Below are 24,186 nucleotides of genomic sequence, written 5' to 3'. Positions count from 1 at the left end.
CCCACTCTTTCCGAGTCCTTCCCTCCTCCATATTCTCCTTCCTCCAGTGCCATCTGTGTGTGTGAGAGCGACTGAGGTTATGTGATATGGTATGGGGGTGGAGGGACTCAGGCCTCCATATCTACGTGTAGCCCTTGTTCACGCTTACCTCAAACGGAGCCTACTGCTGTGCCTGCTGCTTGTGGATTTGTGGCTAAGATTGTTTTGTTGAGGCCCGGGTGTCCCGGTCTGCACACCCAGTCCATCTTGGCTCTTGCTGGTACTGGAGATCCGTATGTCAAGCTCATCCTCCACCAGACCCTGACTTAAGACTAGTCACCCCAAAGCCACTGTGGTATGGACACCACATCCTTCAACATGGTGGTCTACAGCCACACATAGACAATCAACTCAGCTTCCAATGAAGTGCCCTAGAAAGAGGGTAAGTGTAGGCTTTGGTGTGCCTGGGATAGTTTACTTCCATTGGCCTGAGACATATCAAAAGCCTCTCTTTCATTTCCTAAGTGCCCTTCTTCAGAAGATAAATTATAAGGTCATCCTAGCTCTGGTTAGTAGAAGCTTAAGAAATTTGGTGGAAGACCTTTTTATTTCTCAACAACGTGTGACTTTCAAGAAAAATATCGCACCCAGGACTCAAAAATTTTATTTATTTTTTCAGTCAGCAATTAATTAGCAATGCTTAATTTTTCTTCATTTCTTGTGAAACGGTCCCAACTCTTCCCAAGGCAAAGGTTATTTTAAAGTAAGTTCAGCAGAGTATAAAGATTAATATTGGAAAATGTAATCTCATTCAAAGTAGGTCGTAAAACACGCACATACTACAGCCTTTGCAAAAAAAAAAAATGTCTATCTGCATTAAAGAGACTGGAAGGATATCTACCACATAACAGAAAATCTTTCTTACTGGGGTGGTGGATCACTGAACTTTTTGTCCTTTTATTCACTCTCTCTTTGCTATTTCTACATTTTTCTATAGAGAATCTATATTATTTTCATTGTAAGAATAAAGTCAAATTACTTTAAAAATTTGATATCATTTTCTACAGCTTTCCCCCTGAAGCAAACATTCTCTAAATGATCAGAATGTAGACAAAATACTTCATTTCCTACAGTCTGACTCACTCTCAGTGCTTATTATGAGTCTTTTTAAAATATCTTTTTTAATTGCTAGTTTAGGTTGGGTAAAAAAGATGATGCTGTGCACATTCATTTGGTTTAACCACCCTTTATTCTTGTCTGTGTTCTATAATGGTAGATTCTATGCCATGGTTATTTTTAATCTAGTCCTACGCTTTTATTCCTCAATATACGCATATTACCCACAAGTGCTTTTGAATGGAGTAGTGTTTTTTAGGAGAAGCACATTATTTTCTATTTTTTTGAGATAATATTCAGGAGACCCTGCCTCCTTTTTCCCTGAACCCACATTTTTCTTTCAATGTTCTCTTTTTTGAAATTCAGATTCCAATCAAATGCTTTCCTTTTTTTTTTTTTTTTTTTTTTAGTATCAGGGATTGAACCACTTAACCACTGAGCCCCATTCCCAGCTCTTTTTATGTTTTATTTTGAGACAGGGTCTAACTAAGTTGCTTAGGACCTCCCTAAGTTGTTGAGGCTGGCTTTGAACTTATAATCCTCCTGCCTTAGCCTCTGGAGGCACCAGGGTTATAGGCATGTGCCTCCATACCTGACTCAAATACCTTTTTAGAAAACCAGTGGTTCTAGAATTGTGTTGCCACAATTTTCGTGGGAAGGTTTGCTGAACTTAGCTGGCATTTACGAAAGTAAGACAGTTTTGCATGCAAGGTGAGCCCTTGGAAGGCAGAGAATCAGAACAGGAATTTTGCCATTGGGCACACTGGGATTAGGAAACATCATTGCTGTGCCTGAGGGACTCTGCCTCAAACTAGTACCCTACCCTTATGACTGTCCAATAGTTGGGCTTTGGAAGCCACCAGAACCCCTTTGGCCACTGTAATACTCCTACAGTCCTCTCAGATAGTCTCAAGGACATTTCCACCAAGAATCCCTTGTTTTGCCTCTCTGATGATCTCTTTCTAGGTAAGGGTATGGGAGTGAGGGAGAAAGGGAGAAGAATGTAGGGCTTAGTGAGATTTCTGACAAGGAGAGGTTCAGGCTATGGACATCCGATACCCAGGCTCAAGGCTCAGGATTTTTTGTTTGTTTGTTTGTTTTACAGCACCAAAACTATTACTAAATAAACATTTCTGAATTTGGCTGGTACCCTCTCCTTGGTACCATTTCCTTTTGGTACCAAACTCTTTTGGTTGTTAGTGACAGATACTCAGCTTGCACTACCTTAAGAGAGTGAATTAACCTAAGATATTCATGAATGGCTGATTATTGGGTAAGAAATACAGAGGTACAGCTGGACCTTAGAAACAGTCAGACAAAGGGATACGAATGCTAATAGGTCTTGCTGCATTTCTCTTCTTTCTTCATCTTATCACGGAAGACCATAAGAAACAAGGCTACTGCCGTTGAAGTTCACGCCTTACATCTTCATCTCACAAAGAACTTTTGGCTTTAAGGTATTTTTCAGTTGCATATCAAAAAACTTCAGGTCAGATGCCCATTCCTGGGCCAAGATTCTATTTGGAGTCACCTGACTGAACAAGATCAAATGGAAACATGGCACCTGGCACCTGTCCAATAGTCATGAAGCAAGGTGGATATACCCAGGGCAAGAAGTGCTCAGGTGGTGATCCTAGAGGTAGTACCAGAACAGAGCAAGAATTCCAAACTCCAGATACCCAGTTTTATAGCAAAAGTTTAATAACCCATTAATACGTGGGCAATTTCCTATATTTGAAATTGTTTTGACTTTAAAGCCCTACTCAGTGCAGGTGTAAAAAAAAATGAACTTAAATGCAATGGGCAGAAAAAAGAAATCTTGTGTAGAGGTTAAGAAAGCATATTTTTGTGGTGCTTTGAAAGTTAGTTATGAATAAATCTGATATTGTGTTGTTTTTGATAGACACTAATCATTTATTGCTGTTTCCTTTATTTCATTTTGAAATACAATTAAATTTTGATTGTTATTAGTCATGCTGTGTATTTTCTTTATTTTGATTTAACTAAGTTTTGATGCATTAATAAGGATAATTAATTGGCAGAAATATGATATGTTTCTTTAGTAAGATATTAGATTCCCTAATCAGATTGTTCCAGGTTCAATTAAATGGAAGAATTAATATAATGTCATTAACGTATTGCAAAACAAATTTTAGTGCAAATAATCTAGCCTCCTTTTGTAGAAAGTGATAGGAAGAATATTTTAAAATTATAATGTAAGAATGAATAACTTGTCACAATTTTTAAACAGAAAAACTCTAAATTGCTCAGCTAGGAGTCAGAATCATTAAATGAGCTTTTAAAAAAATCACTAAGTGTTTTCCTCCGTTATATTCTTTCTAGATAAAAATCTCTTCTTTGAAAAGTATTTATTAAAATACATTTATTGGGGAATGAAGGTATAACTCAGTGGTATAGTGCTTATGTAGTATGTGTGAGGCCTTTGGTTGGATACCTAGAAACACACACATGCACCCACATACACAAAACACACACACACACACACACACGGGTTGAAAACACATTTATAGAGCCATTGCTATGTCAAAGGCATTCTGCTAGATCAGGAATTTTACAATGACCATCCTCCCTGTCGGTAAGACATTAGAGATTACTGTGAGACAAGACTGGGGAGGGCTAACTGAGTGATTATAATGCACTGAGTAATTATAATGCACTATGAAACAAGTTATGATTAAGAAAAAGAAGGATATTCTGGAAGCATCTGGAAGAGCATTTAACTTGGCCTGTTGGACCAGATCAAATTTTCTAGAGGAGGTTCATTTAAACCATAGGATCCACAAGGAGAACCAAAGTGTGGTATGTTAGTTCTCAACAGAGGGCAGTGTTGTCCCTTCCTCCAGAGTCTTTCATTGGTAATATGTGTAGGCATTTTTGTTGTTGTTGTTGCATTATGACTGATATCCTGTAATGTAGTATACCATTGCATGAATTGTGACTCTTAGTCATGAGGGTGACCATATCATCTTAATAAAATTTACCCATCTATACAATGCCTAATTTATGTATCTGTAAACCTACAATCAATGAGCGGAAACAGCAGAGGTATTGTGCATTTAGTTTTCATTTCTTTTAATATTTTAAATTATAAGTGGACACAATATCTTCATTTTATTTATTTTTATGTGGTGCTGAGGATTAAACCCAGTACCTTACATGTGCTAAGCAAACAATCACCACAGAGCTACAAACCAGCTGGATTAACTAGTTTTCATATATCTATTCGTAGTAAGGGTGAGAACAGCAACAACATCCCTAATAAATCCCTAATCATTTATTCAGTCACAGAAAGGGATTTCCCCACTCATTATTATAAAAGATCCTGAGCATTTGGAGCTCTTGCTCTCCTTGCAGGGATGCATGCCAATAGAGTAACCACCAGGCTATTGCAGGTGATCTCCTAGAGGTTAAGATACTGTGACTTCCCACCCAGACCTCAAAAAATGTGCTGTGTGAATTGTTAGAAAAATATATTCTGGCCAGATTACATGTTTTTTAGTTGAGATTTTTCTTGACATTAAACAGTTCTATAATTAATATAAGTTATTGGATGTGCTATCTTTAGTTGGTTGACACGTCAAAAATCAGTGTGGTGAATGTCACAGGATAGGTCTTCCTCATTGTCCCAGCTCCTGACTTGCAACTCTGACAAATAAGCTTGTCAAGGCATGTCAAATGTCCTCCTAGATATTTAGGCACAAATTGAAACTTTTCTTCCACTATAAACCATCTAGGTTGAATACCGTCTTGGGTAACAATTCTTTGCTCTTTGATAACTTCCTTTATTTCTTCCTAATAAATCATCTATTTTTAGACTTTTTGTCTCTACTGGGGAACGTTTTGGTAATTTTTTTTTACAAAGTTATTATGTCATCTAACTTTTCAAATTTATTTGCACAAAGTTATATTTATAGAAAGAAGCATTTGATGTGTTAAAATCTTCTTCTGTGGTTTCTTCAATGGTTATATTTGTCTATTTTTTGCAATAACTTTATTAAGATATAATTTACATACCATAAAAACTCCTTTTTCAAGTGAAAAATTCAATGGCTTCTAGTATATTCACAAGAGTTGTGGCTCCTTATCATAATCAATTTTAGAATATTTTCATTACCTCATGTAAATTCTGTTTCCCTTAGCTTTTACTTCTAAACCTCTTAAAAGTCCTAGGTAACTGATAATCTATTTTCTGTTTCTATATATTTGTCTGTTTTGCATATTTCATATAAATGCAATTATACAAAATATGGTGTTTTGTGACTTACCATGATATTTTCAAGGTTTATTCATGTTGTAGCATTTATCAGTATTTTATTTCCTTTTATTGTTTGATAATATTATATTATATGGCTATTGTATTCCTCTCTTTTGTCTTCACTCTTTTTCTTGACTTATTAGATACAAGTTTATACCATTTACCTACTCATTTATTTCTTGATTTTACCTTTTTTGCTTTCTAACTCTTTTAATTCTGTCTTTATTTTAAGGTATTGATTTGCTTGTTTTTTTCTATGTTTGTGAATTTGATGTTTACTTATTTTCCTTTGTTCGCTTTTAGCATGATATAAGTACTTACAGCTTTGAAATTTTCCTTGGCTACTGCTTTAACTATATTCTATGGATTCTTATAAGTAGTATTTTCATTTTTCTGTATTTTTGAGAAGTTCATCAAGTTGAGTCAGTTCTATGACTCAAGGTATTTGATAGAGTGTTTAAATGTTTCCAGATTGAAGAAAGATCTTTCAAAATGTCACTAATTTCTAGTTTTATTGCATGGTGGGCAGAAAATATATTTTGCAAATATATTGAAATGTATTTTCTTAATTTTTATGAAAATTCCATATACTTTGGAGTTGAATTCTCTTTCTCTTCCCATATAAATTCTAAGCTCACCCACTTGTCCTAGAAAATGACTCAAATTCCATCTAGTCTCAAAAGTCTCAGATCTGCTGCGCATGCCAGAATTTCTTTACCAAGTCTAGATGTAGTTCTTCTTAGTTCAAAAACTTATGAGGAAAATATTTCATGGCCCCAGTTTATGTAATTTCTCATTTCTCTTTACTTTCTTTCTTTATTTATTTTTAATTAAAAAAAATTTTGTAGTTGTATATGGGCAGAATGCCTTTATTTTATTTGTTTTATTTTTATCCAGTGCTAAGGATGGAACCCAGTGCCTCACACAGGCAATGGTCTGCCACAGAGCCATAGCACCAGGCCTCATTTCCCTTTACTTTCTTTGTGCATATCAGCCAACTATGTTCCGAATTCACCTCATTTTCTTTATTTGTTCTAATTAGTTTTACATGACAGTAAAATGCATTTTAATACATCATACATAAATGGAGTATAACTTCTCATTCTTCAGGTTGTACATGACGTAGAGTTCCACAGGTCATGTAATCATATATGCACACAGGGTAATAATGTCCAGTTCATTCTAATATCATTCCTATCCCTATACTCTGTCCCTTCCCTTTACTCCCTTCTGTCTAATCCAAAGTGCCTCTATTCTTCCCTAGCACCCGCCCCTGCCCTTTATTGTGAATTAGCATCCGCATTTCACAGAAAACATTCAGCTTTTGGTTCTTTGAGATTGGCTTATTTTGCTTAGCATGATATTCTCTAGTTCCATCAATTTACTGGCACATGCCAGAATTTCATTCTTCTTTAAGGCTGAGTAATATTCCACTGTATATATATAGCACAGTTTCTTTATCCATTCATCTGTTGAAAGGCACTTAGATTGGTTCCATAATTTAGCTATTGTGAATTGAGCTTCTATAAACATTGATGTGGCTACTTCACTGTAGTATGCTGATTTTTAAGTCCTTTGGGTATAGACCTAGGAGTGGGATAAATGGGTCAAATAGGGGTTCCATTCCAAGTTTTCTGAGGAATCTTCATACTGCTTTCCATATTGGTTGCACTAATTTGCTGCCCAACCAGCAATGTACATCTCATTCTCTTTTAAAAATACTTTGTTAAAAACAGCCAGTAGCAATTCACACAGAGAACTAACAGTTTTCTAGAAATCTCTTTTCAGTCTCACTAGGTACATGGGTTGACTTCTGATATATTATTACTACCAAATGTTTGACTTTTCTAATTTATTTTCTTCTGTCCAGCTTTTGGGCAATGCCATATATTTTATATTTTTGTTATAGCAGTACCTGTTCTGCTTCTGGTATAAATTTCTTTGCTATCCTGGGCTAGGCTGAATTTTTGATAACAAATAATCCCCCAAACTCAGTTACTTATCACATAAAGGTTTATTTCCTATTCACATAACGTCCAGTGTAGTTTTTAATAGGGGTTAGGCATTCCTCTGGCACTCAGGCTGATTGAAGTCCTATCATTGCTATGGTTTTAATGTTCCCTCCAAAACTCATGCTGAAATGTGATTGCCACTGAGATAGTAATGGGAGGAGGCATCTCTAAGAATGGTCATTATCTTGGGAGTGAGTTAATTATGTCAAGAGTGGCTTTGTTATAAAGCAAGTTTGTTCTTCCTCTCATGTGATGCTCTTTTATACATTATGACACAGCAAAAAAGGCCCTCATCAAACACCAGCACCTTGATATCAGACTGCACAATCTTTGTAGCCTTTTCTCTATATTTACTGTGACCAATACATTTCTTTATAAATTATTCAATCTGTGGTATTCTGTTAGAGAAGCAAAAAAGCAGGCTAAAATATCATCTAGAAATTCTCTTACTCTGACAGAAGAAAAGAGTCGAGCATTGCACAAGAGCTTTCACAGTCTTACCCCCAAAATGGGGCATATAGTTTCTACTCAACTTTTGGGGGGCCAGAACTAGTTGAGTGGTCCTACCATGTAAAAGGACTGAGAATTTAGCCTTCTGTATTCCCAGGAGAAATTGTATTGATCAACATCTGTCACATGCAGAAGATTTGTAAAATTACCCTTCTAGGGTAAACTCTGGGAGACTTTTATGTCTCTAACTTTCAAATCAAGAACTTCTAGCCCTGCAGCAATTGCCCATGAAAAATGTTGGCAAATGCCCTGCAGACATGAGCAGGTCTGGTGCTTTGAAGTTCTGCTTATCCCTCTGGTTATAGAATTTCATTCAAAAATTGTCCTGGAAATTCTCCACTGGATTTTCAACTTTTTTTTTTTAAATTTTCAACTCTTAAATGCTTTTAATGTGTTGGAACCTTTAATGAATATATTTTGTCTAGCATTTTTTAAAATTGTTTTTGGTGAAAGAATTTACCTGCATAACCACGGGTGATTTGGTTAGCACTCCCAGAGATGGAGCCTCTGGACTCCATCACTGGTACTTCTCACCATAGCCTCTTTCAACTTGGCTTTAACTGGACCCTCGCTGCATTTAGTAGCCCTTGCATGTGTTATAATCTGGGGTTTTAACTTCTCATTTTGTCAAAAATTTAGTTTATTTTTAGTTTTTCCATTTATTTTACTGCTTTTGCATGATTTCTTAGAAGAAAAGGGAAAAAATATGCATGTAGATGTGTTTGTAATGAGTGTTGTAAGTCTAGATTCTATCTATGAAGAAAGTTTGTTTCTAATATAAATAAAATTAATTGCTCTTAGACCATATAACCTTGCGTTATTTACTCAATATGCATGGTTCATAGACTCACAGAAATGTGCATTTAAATGGCAATTAAGCTCACATAGCATAATCTTTTAATGTTATTCTGGGAGTGATAGTAAAACTATAGAGATAGGAGCTTCCATAGGTAATTAGGTGTTTGTTTGCTTTTGGTTTGCTGCAGGGAGGGGCACTTGATTTCCATGTCTCTCCAAGCCAGCTCTACTACCAAAGTGTTCTTTGACTATAGTGATTATGGAAGTTCCATAATAGTTCCATTTAGTTCCACTCTTTCGCCACCAAGTGTTTTTTAAAAATATTTTTAGTTGTAGATGAACATAATATCTTTATTTTGCTTAGCTTTTTTTTTTTTAATGTGGTGTTGGGAAACGAACCCAGCATCTCACGCATGCTAGGCAAATGCTCTATCACTGAGTCACAACCCCAGCCCCACTACCCAGAGTGTGATGTAAACTGTTTTTGGAGGGGTAGATCTAAGAAACCATAATAAGTGTCCTAGAATTTGAAGGTAATTTAGATCCAGTTGTCTCAACATAGGGGACAGAATGTCTTTATCCTTGTTGACCAGGATAATTCTGACTGTGACACTCCTGGTGGACTTAGTATTTTATTTCTCTTTTAAAGTGTTCCAGGTGGAAATAAATTATATTATCACCCTTCTTGATACATGTCCCTTCAGCTGCTTTCAAATCACGTATTTGGCAGTTAATCAGACTGGCATTTACTTAGCTGTTAAGGTTGACAGTGTCTCCAACTGATGTGTTCCTTTAGTTTCTTCTCAATATTCTCCATAGGGGCTACCATTTTTGAAGATTTTCCATAACAGAAAATTCATAATAAGTTGATAGGTTTTATTTACATGCTGCTTAATATACGTTGAGTGAAGAAAATAATTTATCTATCTTTGTAAAATGTTTTTCTTTTGAGTGAAGTTTAACCTTTAAGTTCTGTGGCTTTGGGGTATAGATTCACAAATCACATACAGCATGAGACACATTGAAAAACAAAGTCCCTTTTCAAAAGTTGAAAACGACACTATTTCTCCCAAGAATATAAGATTTTCTTTATGACTCTGCAAATATATCTAAAAGTCTTCCTTTGCCAGTTTGATGAATATGCCATCAAGCAACAACTACTTTGGCATGTAAATCTTTTGCCTGGGAAATCTTTAAAGAGGATTGTTAAACATTTCTTTGCAGCCTTTGCTTCTATTGGTTTTATTCTTCTAATGTGTCAGGGAATGTAGCTGAATCTCAAGGGTAATTTTCTTTTACAGTTTTAGATAGCAGATGATTATAAAACCTAATAGAGAAGTTATCTTTCTCTTCTCATTTGTGCCACATTTACATCCGAAAATACAATAGCTGACAGCCTGGTTGTGCACCACATTAATAATTCTAAGATTTAAAGTTAATATATTCTGCCATCTGGAGTCTTGACTAAACATTTTTAACATCTTTGAAATCTGCAAAGAAAATTTGTCTCTTGTTAAGTAACCAGAAACTAGAATCTGGCTCAGATTTTCATTTTTCTCGTGTCAGATATTGATGAGATTCAAATCCCTTGTAACCAGTGTGATGCATATGTATATTGAGAATTTTCCCAATCAGCTAGTCAATTTATGATTCCTCTGGAGACAGGTTGGTATTGCAGAAAACCAGCTTCTCCCTTTGCACAACCACTCCCTCTTTATGTGTGCTTTTGCAGACTGGCCCAGGATACTCTTTGTTTTTATGACACATTTAAAACCCTTGCTTTCAGTATTTATACTAAGGTGACAGCAAAAAAAAATGTAAAAATATTCGATCAATCAAGAAAAATTTAATGAACATTTACAATGTGTTAGACTATGCTAGTCACTGAGATCATAAGATGAATAAAAAAATCATTTATCTGTCTAAGAAGCTATCAGTCTAGAGAGGAGGAGGATGTGTTAATAGATAATTATAACACAGTGTAAAAGATGGGGCAGTAATAAAGTAAATAATAATGTGGGTCTAGCATACCTCAACTCCACTTCTCCCACAGAGACATGGGACAACAAAAACCCTAGAGGGGTCCTTTTACATTGAGGAGAATCCTATGAACTAACCCCACCATATCCTCCACCAGGGAGCTGAGCCTGTCTGGCCTGTGTTAGCTTGAGGGGAGGTATAGGTCCTGTTGGCATATAGCTTTGGAATTGAGTTTGTTCAGTCCTGCAACTCACTTGCCCATCTGGCGATACCTATATTCAAGAGGATATATCCAGAACCCACCTCTCCTGGAAGAAAACCCAAGCTTCTAAAAAGCTCCAGAGACCAGTTCAGCAGCTTCCCTTGAAGTCACAGCTTGGGACTATACCATGTTTGGCCCCAGGTGGAGACAGGAAAATGAAGGTCTGGAGGGTCCGGAAGAATGTAGGTTTGGGGCCTGGAAGTGATTTACTACCCGTTAGGTTGGGTGTTTGTCCAGAATGAGACAGGCTTGTGCTGGTCTTTGTCCTATTGGTGTCTATTGTATATAACTCTCTTTAAATTGTTCCAATTAGCATTTCAACAATAGGGTCAGAATTTCAGATTCCATTTTATGCAGTTTGAAGCTTGGATTCTCTCCCATCACCTTGTTCCACATTCCTAATTCTATGAATAATGTTAAAACACAAAATTATAATAGATTCAGTTTAAAGGTCGAATTGGCTTTTATTTGTAATTCTAGAATCAGGCAATATCTTTCTCAATATCTTTCTAGGAGGTAGAATAACTGTTCCATTGAGCTGAGCAGAGAATTGTTTTTCTAGGCAGAAAAGAGTTGAAGAAAGCAAAAACAGAATTAAAAAGCAGATGAATCATTTCAAAAGTTACTTTCCTTATGGGGTTTAGACAAAGGGGACTCCCATGTAATGCTGACTTGGGTGGACTTGGAGTCCTCCTGTGTTTTCGGAAATCTGGACATTTCAAAGTTCAGTTGCATCATGTAGTGTTAAGCACAAGTGAGTCCATTTTAGATTGGCCTGGTCTGCTGGGGCTTGGTGCAGAGAGCTAATTCAAAACAATGGACTCTCATAAACTCTGTTTAAAGAATGATCATATGGGGCTGGGGATGTGGCTCAAGCGGTAGCGCGCTCGCCTGGCATGCGTGCGACCCGGGTTCGATCCTCAGCACCACATACAAACAAAGATGTTGTGTCCGCCAATAACTAAAAAAAAAAAGAAATAAATATTAAAAAAAAATCTATCTCTCTCTCTCTTCCCATCTCTCTCTCTCTCTAAAAAAAAAAGAATGATCATACTCTTTCTCCCATAGAAGGTTAGAGAAAACAAGTTTCATCCACTGGCCTTTCAGGAAATCTTGGGTGAGGATTTATCTTAAGAAAAATCCATCTCATTCTGCTCTGGGCTTTGATAGAAAAAGACTGTCAACAGAAGCAAGCCTGTTTCTCAAGAAAAATTTTGGTGCTATAGACAAGAAACCCCAAAGGCCCTCCTTCCAGCTAGAATGAGACCCTGTACCTACCACCAGACCTCTAAGACACCATGCTTCCTCAGTAAGCAGCACAGAATACCTATATCCAAGCATCTTTGGCCTTGAACAAATTCTGACCAGCTCCTGTCAAGTTCATATCAGGATGAATTAACATCTGCAAAACACTGTGGACTTGACCAGTGGTAGTCAATGAGGACCTTTTGACTAATCCAAAGTGATAAACCAGCTGTGATGACAATGTAGCACGTTTTTCATATTGCTAGATTTATTCAATTTGAAGGACGGTGGGATTGTTTTTACTGACATTTTGGCATTACAGATCTTTTTATTAAAGGATACAGGTGATTAGTTTATTTTGAATATTCTTGTCAAAACAAAAAGTTGGCAGCCTTATATTGGTCCCATCCATTTTAGGGGGAAGTTTGGCTGCTTGGTGAAGCACTCAGGTTTGGGAACCAGTGATTCAAGTGTCTGAGGTGCCACTATTCTCCAGAGCTTTCTCAACCTCAGCACCATTGGCACCTGGAGCTAGCTATGTGTGTGTTGTGGGTCGCTGCCTGGGCATTTTAGGATGCTTAGCAGTATCATTGGCAGCTACTTACTAGATGCTGGTAGAAAGCCACCCAATTCAGATGCTACAACTGAAAATTTCTACAAATGTTAACAAATGTCTTTATTGCTTGAGGTCCATGGAGGGTATGGGTACAAATAGGTCCCCATCCCAAACTCAACTGAGAACCACTGGTCTAGAGCAATATTTTTCAAACTATGGTTTCAACCTCTTAATGTATTGTGAACTTCAATTTAGAGAATTACTAGAAACATTAAAAATGAGAAAGGAGATGAGAAAGAACAGTCTTTTCAGTAACGCAAAACTGGATATCCACATGCAGAAGAACAATACTAGACCCCTATCACTCACCAGTGGCAAAAGTCAACTCAAAATGGATTTAACATTTAAATGTAACACAAGAAACTTCTAGAAGAAAACAGGGGAAACATTTCAGGACATTGAAATGGACAAAGTTTTTTTTTTTTTTTTTTTTTTTTGACAAGACTCCAAAAACACAGGAAACAGAAGCAAATGTAGACAAATAGGATTACACCAAACTAAAAAGCTTCTACACAGCAATGGAAACAAACAGATGATGAGACAACCCACAAAATGGGAGAAAATACTTGCCAACTAAACCTCTAAGAAAGGTTACTATCCAGAGTATAAAAAGAGCTTTAAAAAAACTCAATAACAAAGAAACAAATAGTCTGATTTAGAAAATGGGTAATAGATCTAAACAGAATTTCTCAAAAGAAGACATACACATGGCTAACAGATATATGACAAAATGTTCCATCTCATGAATGAATCCCTAATGGGAGACCAGGAAGGCAGAGGATACGTCCTCAGATGTAGGTGGGGAGAATCAGTGACAACAAAGATGGGGTTTTTGGTGTCACAGCACCACACAGAGATGGAAGAAATCCTGAATTGACCAAGATCAAGGTTTGCCCATCTGGCCCAATAAGAGCTTGGAAAAGAAATTAAGTTCACTTATGGAAAAAATAAAGTTGTAATTGTTGGGTACTAGATTTTGAAGCCTGGTTAGTATTCACTAGACACAGATATTCATAATGCTTCATAGCATATAAGGACTTTTTCCTTTATTTTAAAATTTTAATTCTTATTAAAAAGTGAAAAGATATTGTTATTTTTCTTGTAATCATTTTACAAATGTGAAAATGAAAACATGGAAAAGTTAAGTGACCTTCCTAAGGTCACACAGCTAGGACCTGGCTTAGCAATGACTCAGATCCATGACTCTTCATTCTACCACTTTTGGTTGTTGATGTTCAGAACTCTTCACTAAGGACTTAAGTGAAAGCTCCCTGTTAGTTCTCATAAAATGTTGTTAGGTTACTCAAAACCTTTTAGCGTTTGCAATCTGATGCTCAAATAAGAGGATAGAAGAAGGCTCCCGTGCTGGCACTCTGCCTGCTGTGCCACCTCGGGCCTCCGGGCTGTGGGTTCCATGGCAGTACTCTGCTCTCATGCTGAGGTGGGAGCCAAGGCAGGAATGAGTTGAGAGCTCAGGACCCAAAGAGCATGGGATGAGAGTCTCATGACTTGGGTGCTGGGTGCTTCCACACTCACCACATTGTAGACTTTTCTTATTTCATTGCCTCTGCTTCTGACCAGACTGTAAGTAACTGAAGGTAGGGACTCCGTCAGGTTTGCTCCTGTTACATCCCCTGCACTACGCAAAATATCAGGCAAGTTGTGGTATCTTAGTTCATTTTCTGTTGCTGTAACAGAATATCCATGACTGGGTAATTTATAAAGGAAAGAAGTCTGTTTAACTCATAGTTCTGGAGGCTGGGAGTCCAAGATCAAGTGAATGCATTGGCATTGGTCTCATGCTGCATAACAGCATAAAAGCAGAAGGGAATTGAGAGGAAAAACTCCAAAGGCAGCTTTGCCTTTACATCAGTTTGCTCTCTAGGAAACTAATCCAGTCCCTTGAGGTTGAGAATTCACTCACTGCTAGGAGAGAAGCATTAATCCCTCTTCATGAGGACTTACCTCCCAGTGTTGCCACGGTGACTATCAGATTCCAATTTGAATTTTGGAAAAGATAAACAAACCATAGCAATGTAGATCCTTAAAAATATTTGCTGAATGAACAAATTGGTGGATGGATGAATTCTTGGTGTCTCTTACACATTTCTAATCATGTATGCCTTAATAGAAGCCCCTCTGCCTTGGGATTGAACCCAAGGGTGCCCTCCTGAGCTACATCCCCAGGCCTTTCCCTCCTCCCCCTCTATTTTTAGACAGGATGTCACTAAATTGCTGAGGCTGTCCTTGAACTTGATATCTTCCTGCCTCAGCTTCCCCAGTAGCTCAAATTACAGACATAAAACTACACAGAGCAACAGGGCCCCTTCAGCGGGAGGCTTGGTCTTAGCTTCCTTTATTTTACCTAACAAAGTTTTATGAAAATAGCAATTTCTAGTGGCAGCCAGGACACACCTCCTTTTCATTCATTATCCCAAGTTCCTCCTTTTTCATTATTCCTAGCAGCTCTTTTGGTCAGGATGTTTGGAATATTTTTTCCTCTCTTCCATGTACACGTACATTTTAAGATTATTATTTTTCTTTTTTGCTTATGTTTAATTGTCAGCTTTCTCTAGATGTTCTTTAGAAGCAAGGAGCAAGGGTTATAAATCAATATGAGAAGATACTTTGCTATCTCATTTTGGAAAAAATATAATTAAAATTCATGGTAGAAAGAATTTCTAAAGTGGCAAGTTGCCTCTCCAAGATATTACCATGTCTTATTTTAGAATTTACTGTCGGTAACTAATCTACATTATTAAATAAGATTCAGTTCATTTGAGTTGCTGAATAATTACTGTGTTGGATAAGTAGTGCTTTTTCGATATTATTAGTTTTATCACATATGCTAAGTTGCTTTTTGGAAGTAGCCTCAGCATTACTTGAAAAGAGATGGAAAATACTTTATTTGTCACAAATTCAATAAATTTGCAATTAAAATTATGCCACAAATATGGTAAAATTTCACTGGATAACTTAAAAAAATTTTAGTGCAATGCATGATAAATAAGACTTATCCTTTAATGGACTCCTAATTTTTTTTTTTCTTAAGGCAACATGACAGAGAAGCTTTTCCCAAAGATTATGATATAGAGGGTCCTGATAAAATAAAAAGACTGTGTGCTTCAACATATTGTCGATTTGGAACTGAGGAACCTCCAGTAAGTAGTTGCTGCTAATTTCTTTAAGTCTTGTATCTTTCTCATAGTGAAACATGAAAATATAAGGGAAGGAATATTTTTTTTTAGCTCTACCTCTAATCAACAAGATTAGCAGCTTAGGTTGGTGACTTAGACACTGTGCTTCAGCAAAATTACCTATACAGATGCACCTAATTCATAAGGTTTGGGGGGAATTAAATGAAATAAGTAAAGTACTTAAAATAGTGCCTGACTATATTAGTTACTTTTCTGTCACTATGATGAAGTACCTGACACAGGCTATGTATGAAGTAAAGAGGTTTATTTGGCTTATGGTTCTGGAGGTTTTAAGATTAAAATCAGGTAAATCCATTGATTTGGACCTGTGATGAGGTTGGGAGTATATGTTAGGTCAAGCAGTCACCTTTTGAGTCAGGAAGCAGAGAGAAACTGAAGTGGCACCCCCTTTCTCCACAGAAAAGTCTTAACTGGGCTTCTCCAGAAATCTTCACCATGGCTGACTTTAGGACTGTCAGCAAAAGAGTCTCTGCAAAAGAGTTCAATGTAGATAAACTTCCTAATTTCATGTTGCCCTGACTTACTTGGCCACTGGCTGGGAAGATACCAGCACTCCAGGTGCTGAACACCCCTTACTAGTTTTTCACAAACATATCCAGTATAGTAGTTTGTAAAAATGTGCAAACAAGGCCTCTGGCCTTGAGCTGGGTTTCACAGAGATGTCTACATTTTTAAGATAAGTTATCAGTTAGGCTCCATGGTAACAGCTGGCAGGGGGAGGAAAAGGGGAGAAGAAGCTCTCCCCTTCTCAGGTGTTGTCCTTGAACGGTTAACTTGTCCAAAATAGTAAAAGAAAAAAGCTGCTTTTATGTGAACTTCTGCAGACTGTGACTTTAGAACCCCTTCCCTTACATGCTGGGTATAAAACTCTGAAACTACCTGAACTTGGGATTCAGGGAATTAATTGATTACAGCAAAAGCTGTGCCCTTTGAGCCTGGCTGCAGCTAAATAAAACTCTTTCCTGCTATCTTCGGTGCCTTGAACTTGCCTCATTTGTCCCTACAACAAAACTGTTATGGGATGGATCTTAAATGCCCCCTAAAGAGTTCATGTGTTTGGTCCCCAGCTGGTGGTACTAGTGGGAGGTGGTAGAAACTTAAGGAGGTGAGCCTTATTGGAGGAAGTAGGTTACTAGAGGCATGGCTTGAAAAGTATATTGGGACTCTGGTCCTTTCTTTTTTTGTGGGGGAGGGTATTGGGGCTTGTACTCAGGGGCACTCAACCACTGAACCACATCCCCAGACCTATTTTTTTGTATAATATTTAGAGACAGGGTCTCACTGAGTTGCTTAGTGCCTCGCCTTTGCTGAGGTTGGGTTTGAACTTGCAATCCTCCTTCTTTCTCTTCTTTTGCTATCCTGCTGGGCTGCTATGAGGTGAACTGCTTTTCTCTGCCATACACTTCCCACTGTGATATTCTGCCTTGCCTTGGGCCCAAAGTAACAGGGCTGAGTGACCAGGGACTGAAATCTCTGAAATTGTGAGCCAAAACAAAATTTTTCTCCTTTTAATTTTTTCTCAGGTATATTGTTACAGAAAGGGAAAGCTAACTGACATGAGACTGAAAGGCTGGGGTTCTTCAATCCCTGTTTCTTCTTCCTCCCCTCCCCTCTCCCCCTCCCTCCCCTCCCTCCCCCTCCCTCCCCTCTCCTCCTCCCTTCCCTCCCTCCCCCTACCTCTCCCTCCCTCCCCTCTCCCCCTCCCTTTTCTCTCTTTCCCTACCTCTCTCTCTTTCTTTCTTTTTCTTTTCTTGTTACTGGGGATTGAACCCAGAAGCTCTTAACCACTGAGCCACATCCCTAGCCCTTTTTATTTTTTGAGACAGGGTCTTACTAAGTTGCTGAGGCTGGCTTTGAATACCCCTGTCCCTTCTGATGGCATTCCACCAATGACTAGGCCCTCCTCTTAAAGATCCCCAGTGCGTCCCAGTACTGCCATCTTGGGGATGGAGCACTTAACACATAGGCCTTTGAGGGATATTCAGTATCCAAAATACAGCACTGGCACGTAGCAAGTGCTCAAGAAATTGTTATTATTATTTTGATACTGATATTGCTTCAAAAGCATCTTGCTGGCTGCATTCTTTGCCCTCCATAATAATCCTGTGAAGTGGCACTGTCATCTCTTATTTTATAGAGGAGAGGAAGGAGACTCCTAGATGTTAAGCAACTTAAAGCCAACACAGGTAGGGACTGGAAAAACAGGAGTTTGAACACAAGTCTTTGATCTTAAATCATTTGTACTTGTCTCAAGGTAGTGAAGTTGCAAGAAATTAAAACATACTATTGATATTCTGATAATATCTTTAAGGTCCATTTACAAAAAAGCACATGCATTGCTAAGCAATTCCTGTTTGAATTGCTGTGAGTGAGTTACTGCTTGGTTACTTGTATGAGGCAAGAGCTCAGCTTCTGAAAGACCCCCAAATTGCCTTCTATAATGCCAGAAGCTATGGAGCTAGATGAAGACAGACTGGGTTTTATATCATTGTCTGCCCCCGAAGGCTGGGCTACTCTCAGATCAGCTTTTGAAGTAGCGCTGGCCTAAGAATATCCATTTTTCAACACTGGAAATTGTTCTAGAAGATACTTTGTTTTCCAGGGTGAGAGGAATGAATTTGCTTATTGTGGCAGTAGTGTTTCCTCCCTTTCTCTTATAGTTAGAATGGACAGAGAATGGTAAGAACAACCTGAAAAATAGGGATTTATTATAAAGTTATAGCTGCCCAGATATAGAACAAGGAAATTTATCAAAACCAAGAGAGCTCTAAAGCAAGACATTTTCCTCGACACTCTACTTTCTTGGACACATACACAAACACACTGTCTTTCTTGGAATCTTTATCCGTGCTCAGGATTTTCTCTTGCCCTGAGGCCTAAATCTCAGGAGCAATCTGAGATTTGTCAGTTTCCACCCAACTTTCTTTCCCTTTGCACCAAGCTGCCTTGCTGGTCATTAGCTAGCATGTGAAGTGTGATGCTCAACTTAGTCAAGAGCCACCCTGCTTCACTCCTGCCCCTCTAAACCCATGCGTTCTTGAGTGTGGGGCTGTGAGCAAACAAAGAGAAAGCTGGCAAGATAGGCATTGTCTGACATGTAATTAGGGTCTTTGGCCTTTAAAAATATTTATTTTTGCCAGGCGTGGTGGAGCCTGGCAAAAGGTGTTGTTATCTCAGTGTCTTGGGGAGGCTGAGGCAGGAGGGTCTCAAGTTCAAAGCCAGCCTCAACAGTTTAGCTAACAAGGCTGTAAGCAACTTAGTGAGACCCTATCTCAAGATAAAATATAAAAAAGTCTGGGGATGCAGGTGAGTGGTAAAGTGCCCCTGGGTTCAATTCCCTGTGCCAAAAAACAAACAGCCCCCACCCCTGCAAGACAAACAAACAAACAAAAACATTTATTTTTGATTTCCACCTGGCTTCTGGGTTGTGGGAGAAAGTGAGATGAAGTGAAGTGTTGAAACCTCAAATATTTCTTCTCCTAGATTTCTATGCATTATAGTAGTCAAGCACTGTGTTTTTAGGAAGATGCATCAGTAGAGAGTAATGTTTACTTTTTCCATGTCTTTTTGTTGATGCCCATGAAAATCATGTCCTTCCTCTACCAGGTTTAGAATATGTATTAGAGAGGAAGGGAATAGATCAAAGATGGACTGCTTCAGATAAAATTGCTATTTTTGTATCTTAACAATAAGTTACATTTTTCTCTAATTGTGCATTAAGTACTGTTCCATCCATCTTCGTTCTTGTTCTTTGCATCCGGGCTCTAAAATTGGCAAGAAAGATATTATTCTTCCAGTGCTAAACCTAGACTATCAGATCTTATCCAAGTCCCAAGGGTACAGAGAAGGAGGGGGGATACAGGTTTGGGATCTCCAGGCCTTCATATGATGGATGGTGAGTCCTTTTCCCTATCACAAGTTCTGATAGAGGCCTACAGACTAGAACATTCATGATAGTTGACAGGAACCACACATCTAAAAGCAAGAAGCTGAACTACGTAGGCAGAAACTCCTGAGAGACTATCAGCGGGGTTAAACCAGTACTTAGCTGTTATGTTCTTGAAGGCTAGGTAGCAGCTGAAGAGTTGAAACAGGATTTATTTAATTTTGGGTTTCATTCCCTTCTTTCCCATCTGAGAAGAGTTTTCAGGGGAGATATTATTGTGAGTCCTAAAATTTAGAGGACATTAGAAAGAGAGGTCAAGAGAGTCAGGGCCACTTAACATCTGGGCCCACATATCCATATATACATATACATATATGTATACACACACATTTGATTAATATTTGTCAATTAAAAATAAAACAAAACTTTAAAAAGAATAGTTAAGCTCATGTGGATCATATGTGGGCCATGAGGAAGAGAAAGAGACCAGGGAACAGTTTCACAGCTTGCTTTCATTGTATGTGGGAGGAGGAGTGAATGGACTTCCAGGGTTTGAGGTTGGATATTTAAGTCCTACCAGAAGCATCCTGTGTGATGGAATATGCCATTGAATCCTCCCAGAGAGTATGCCAAAGTCTATCAGAACATCCCAGGGAAGCCAGTTTCTATCAGTGTCAGGAAGGATCAAACAGAAACATGCCCACAGGAAATCAAATCAAGATTGCATTCTGCCCTGACTGTATCCATCTCTTCTTCCTCATAACCCCACACTCTTGGCATCATTCCCCCAAGGAGACAGTGGGAGGTGAGAGTAGGGAAGAATTCCAAGAGGGACAATTGAAAAGAAGCCAACTATGCTCCCTATTCCCATTACAGTAGGCCAAGCCAGAGCAGGCCCAAGGTAGAGGAATGAGAATCTTCAGCTTTAAATGAAGTTTGAAGTTTTGAGTATGACATGAGACTAGGCATTCTACTTACCTTCATGAGACTCTTCTTGGACTAAAGCAGCCAGAGAATTTTTCCCATTATCTGAAGGTAACCATAACATTCCTGGGGGTTTTCTGATATTGCATCAAAGATAAATGAGCAAGAACTAGCCCCTAGGACTGACTGTGGAAGAGCAGTTATGGAAGAACAGGTTTGTTTTCTGATTGTACCTACTTACAAGTCCTACTTGCTCAGTGGGCCAGCTACCCATTTGCATGTTAAAAAAAAGCCCATTCTTATCCCCCCCCCCCATTCCCTTTCCTTACTTTAGTTTTCTTCATAACACTTACATCACTGGGCGTTTCTTAGACTTTTTTAGTTGTTAACTTTCTGTTTCCATTTACTGGGATACATGCTTCATGAGAGTAGGGACTTTGGTCTGTTTTTCTCCCTAGAACAGTGACCAGCACATAGTGAGTGTTCCGTATATATATATTTGTGAAAGAAAGAAAGGAGGGAGGGAAGGAAGGACAACATTCAACAAATATTTATTGAGGGCCTATTATTTTGGCAGGCATTATACTAAATGCTAGGGTAAGAAACAATTCCCAACAAGGTCCTTGTACACAGGAAACTCACAGTTCATAGGGAAAATGGGGAGATAAAACCATAATACCAAGGGGTCTAATGGGTGCTACGATAAAAAGATCAGGGTGCTGTGAGAGGCACCTGAACTGAAATGAGTTGGTCGAGGTTCGGGGATGGCTTCCTTTGAGACTCCTGAACTAAATCTTAAAGGAACCCTTTCTTGACACAATCTCGGAAAATGCTGCTTAGGTTTTGATGGTGAGATAAACGGTTTCCTACTTCATGGTTCTAGAGGTTTCAAGAGGCCAGGTGGGACCACAGAGGATCTAGATTCACAGGGGAGAAGTAGTTCAAGGCACTGAGGTTTCTCTGATTATCTATTAGTCTAAGTGATTATGAGCAATAGCATTTTGAATTATGGTATTTGTTTTGGTACTCATTTAGACTTTATTCAAATGATATAACTCTATCAGAATGAATTCAGTGCAGAGTAAAATTATCAGGAGTTCATCCATTATTGTTTTCTCAATTCGTTAAGCCTCTTTCCTAAGCATTCCCAATGCCACCAAGAGCTGGTGCCACAGTCACTGGTTGATCCCTCCTTGCATGTGAGACTGATGTCAAGGTGAGGGCTGCAAGAGGCTGAATAGAGACCAAGACTGAGGAAGTGATGCATGTTGAATCCCTAAAACTTATGATCTCAATCATACATAGAATCTTAAAAAGTCAAACTCCTTGGAGAAGAGAGTAGAATGGTGGTTACTAGAAGCTGAGGGGACAGGGAAGTGGAAGAGATGGGGAGAAGATAGTCAACTAGCACAGAGTTGTGGAAGAGTAAGTTCTGATATTCTATTGCACAACATCATGGCTATAGCTAATAGTAATTTAAATTTTAAAGACTACAAGAGAGGATTTTAAGTGTCCTCACTACAAAAATATTAAAAAATAAATATCTGAGGTGTTGGATATGCTAATAGCCTGATTTGGTCATTGCACATTGTATGCATGAATTGAAACATCATATTATGTCCCATAAATATATGCAATTAGGGGTTGGGGAAATAGCTCAGTTGGTAAAGTGCTTGCCTAGCATACACAAAGCACTGGTTTCAATCCCCAGCACCACCACCACCACCAACACACACACACACTATATATATATATATATATATATATATATATATATATATATATATATATATATATATATACATACACACACATTTGATTAATATTTGTCAATTAAAAATGACACAAAACTTTAAAAAGAATAGTTACATATAGGCCTAAATATGAGCTGTTTTGTAGATAAAATCGGATATTTTGAAATTAATGACTCTAAAAGGAATTTAAAAAGATATAATTATACTAGATCTAAGATATTAGATTATAATTTACTTACTTAGTTCAGATATTTTTCTTTGACATAGTAGAATAGTGATTTAACCAGTAGAATCTTAACAGATGCTCCTTGAATTTACTTCTAAGTACCTGAATGGAGCATATGGATCAAATTTTTATAGATGGAGTAATTTTCATTGCCATTTTAATAGTAAGATATTTGGGGGCAGTGGATTGCTGAGCTAGGGCTTCCTTTTCTTCCTGCCTCCATAGTCTCTGAAGTTGAAGTTGATGCCACCATTTTGAGCATCACTTCCTGGAAGTATTTTGGATTGTCTTTTCAGTATCAGCATAACTGCATCTGCCTTTCCTGTTTCAGGAAATTCTGTATAAATTTTGGCCAATGAATGTACTTTGCTACATCTGTGGGATCATTTATTCTAGCAAATATCTTCTCTGTCATTTCTAGGGATTTGGGACAGGAATGAAAGCAAGCCACACACCCTTTGAATCCCATCATTCTCTTTGCTGCTGCAATTATATGTCACTAATCATGCCCTAATGTAACTCTTAGACTAGATATTAATTTTTCACATATATTAGTTTACTTAAGCAGGCATAACTGTTATGTTAAAGAAATGAAATTTAAATGGCCCAATCATGGGCATGTGCACACATGTACACACACACACACACACACATGCCCATATTCTTTGCTTCCACTGTCTATTTACACTGCTCCATAGAGTTAGTTCTTCCTTTTTCCTTGGATAAGATCTTATACAGATACTATAATTTCTTTAGTCACCCTCAGGTAATAAAAACCTATTGCTCATATTTCAATAATTAAATATCTCATCAAAATGATGATTTCATTTAAGGTTAAAACTTTTCTCCTCCACCAGCTAAAGCCTACTTCAGGGCAGTGAAGTCTGCAGAGGGAATTGGGAGGTGAAGGACAGGGTGAGGTTTGTTGATTTTCTATTTCTCCACCTGTTCTACTCTTTCCTTTCCCCAGACACTGGACAGCATGAATGTCCTTTTGTGATTATTTGTCTACTATTCATTATGTAGCCAAGACTGTTTTGTGACAAGAAATGGTTTTGTTACCTTAGAGTAATCAGACAAAAAAAAATGGGACTTGATCAAGATTTATTTCTTCTAGGAACAGGAATTTAACCATCCTATAAAAGCTTACTTGAACAGGCAGTGGGGAGGAAATTGAATTAGCTTTTTATTATACCTAGCAAGTCTCATTTGTTCAAAATAATGATGGTTGTATTTGTGGGGAACTCTCTGGGATCCTTTAAGACTCTGTGTGGCACTACTGAGTTAACCTAGATGTGAAAAGAGGACCAGTATTTTCAAGGGCAAAACTACTGCTGAGAAATAAGAATGGCCTTTTTGATGACTTTTAAAGAGCAAGATTGCT

General features: G+C 37.9%; 1 protein-coding gene across 4 annotated transcripts in view; it reads left to right on the top strand.

The window, feature by feature from the left end:
• Cfap95 (cilia and flagella associated protein 95) overlaps positions 1-24,186 on the top strand; it is a 101,105-nt gene that overhangs the window by 5,654 nt on the left and 71,265 nt on the right. For all 4 annotated transcript variants that reach the window (XM_058584026.1, XM_046459471.2, XM_046459474.2 and 1 more), the window contains exon 2: positions 15,847-15,955. In XM_058584026.1, the coding sequence (XP_058440009.1) occupies positions 15,847-15,955 (109 nt within the window). The remainder of the gene's footprint in view (positions 1-15,846; positions 15,956-24,186) is intronic.

Source organism: Marmota monax, unplaced genomic scaffold, assembly GCF_021218885.2.
Source record: "Marmota monax isolate L192 unplaced genomic scaffold, Marmota_monax_Labrador192_F-V1.1 WCK01_AAM20220418_F8-fsc00059, whole genome shotgun sequence".
Taxonomy (NCBI): Eukaryota; Metazoa; Chordata; class Mammalia; order Rodentia; family Sciuridae; genus Marmota; species Marmota monax.
This window is presented reverse-complemented; position numbering and strand designations above follow the sequence as displayed.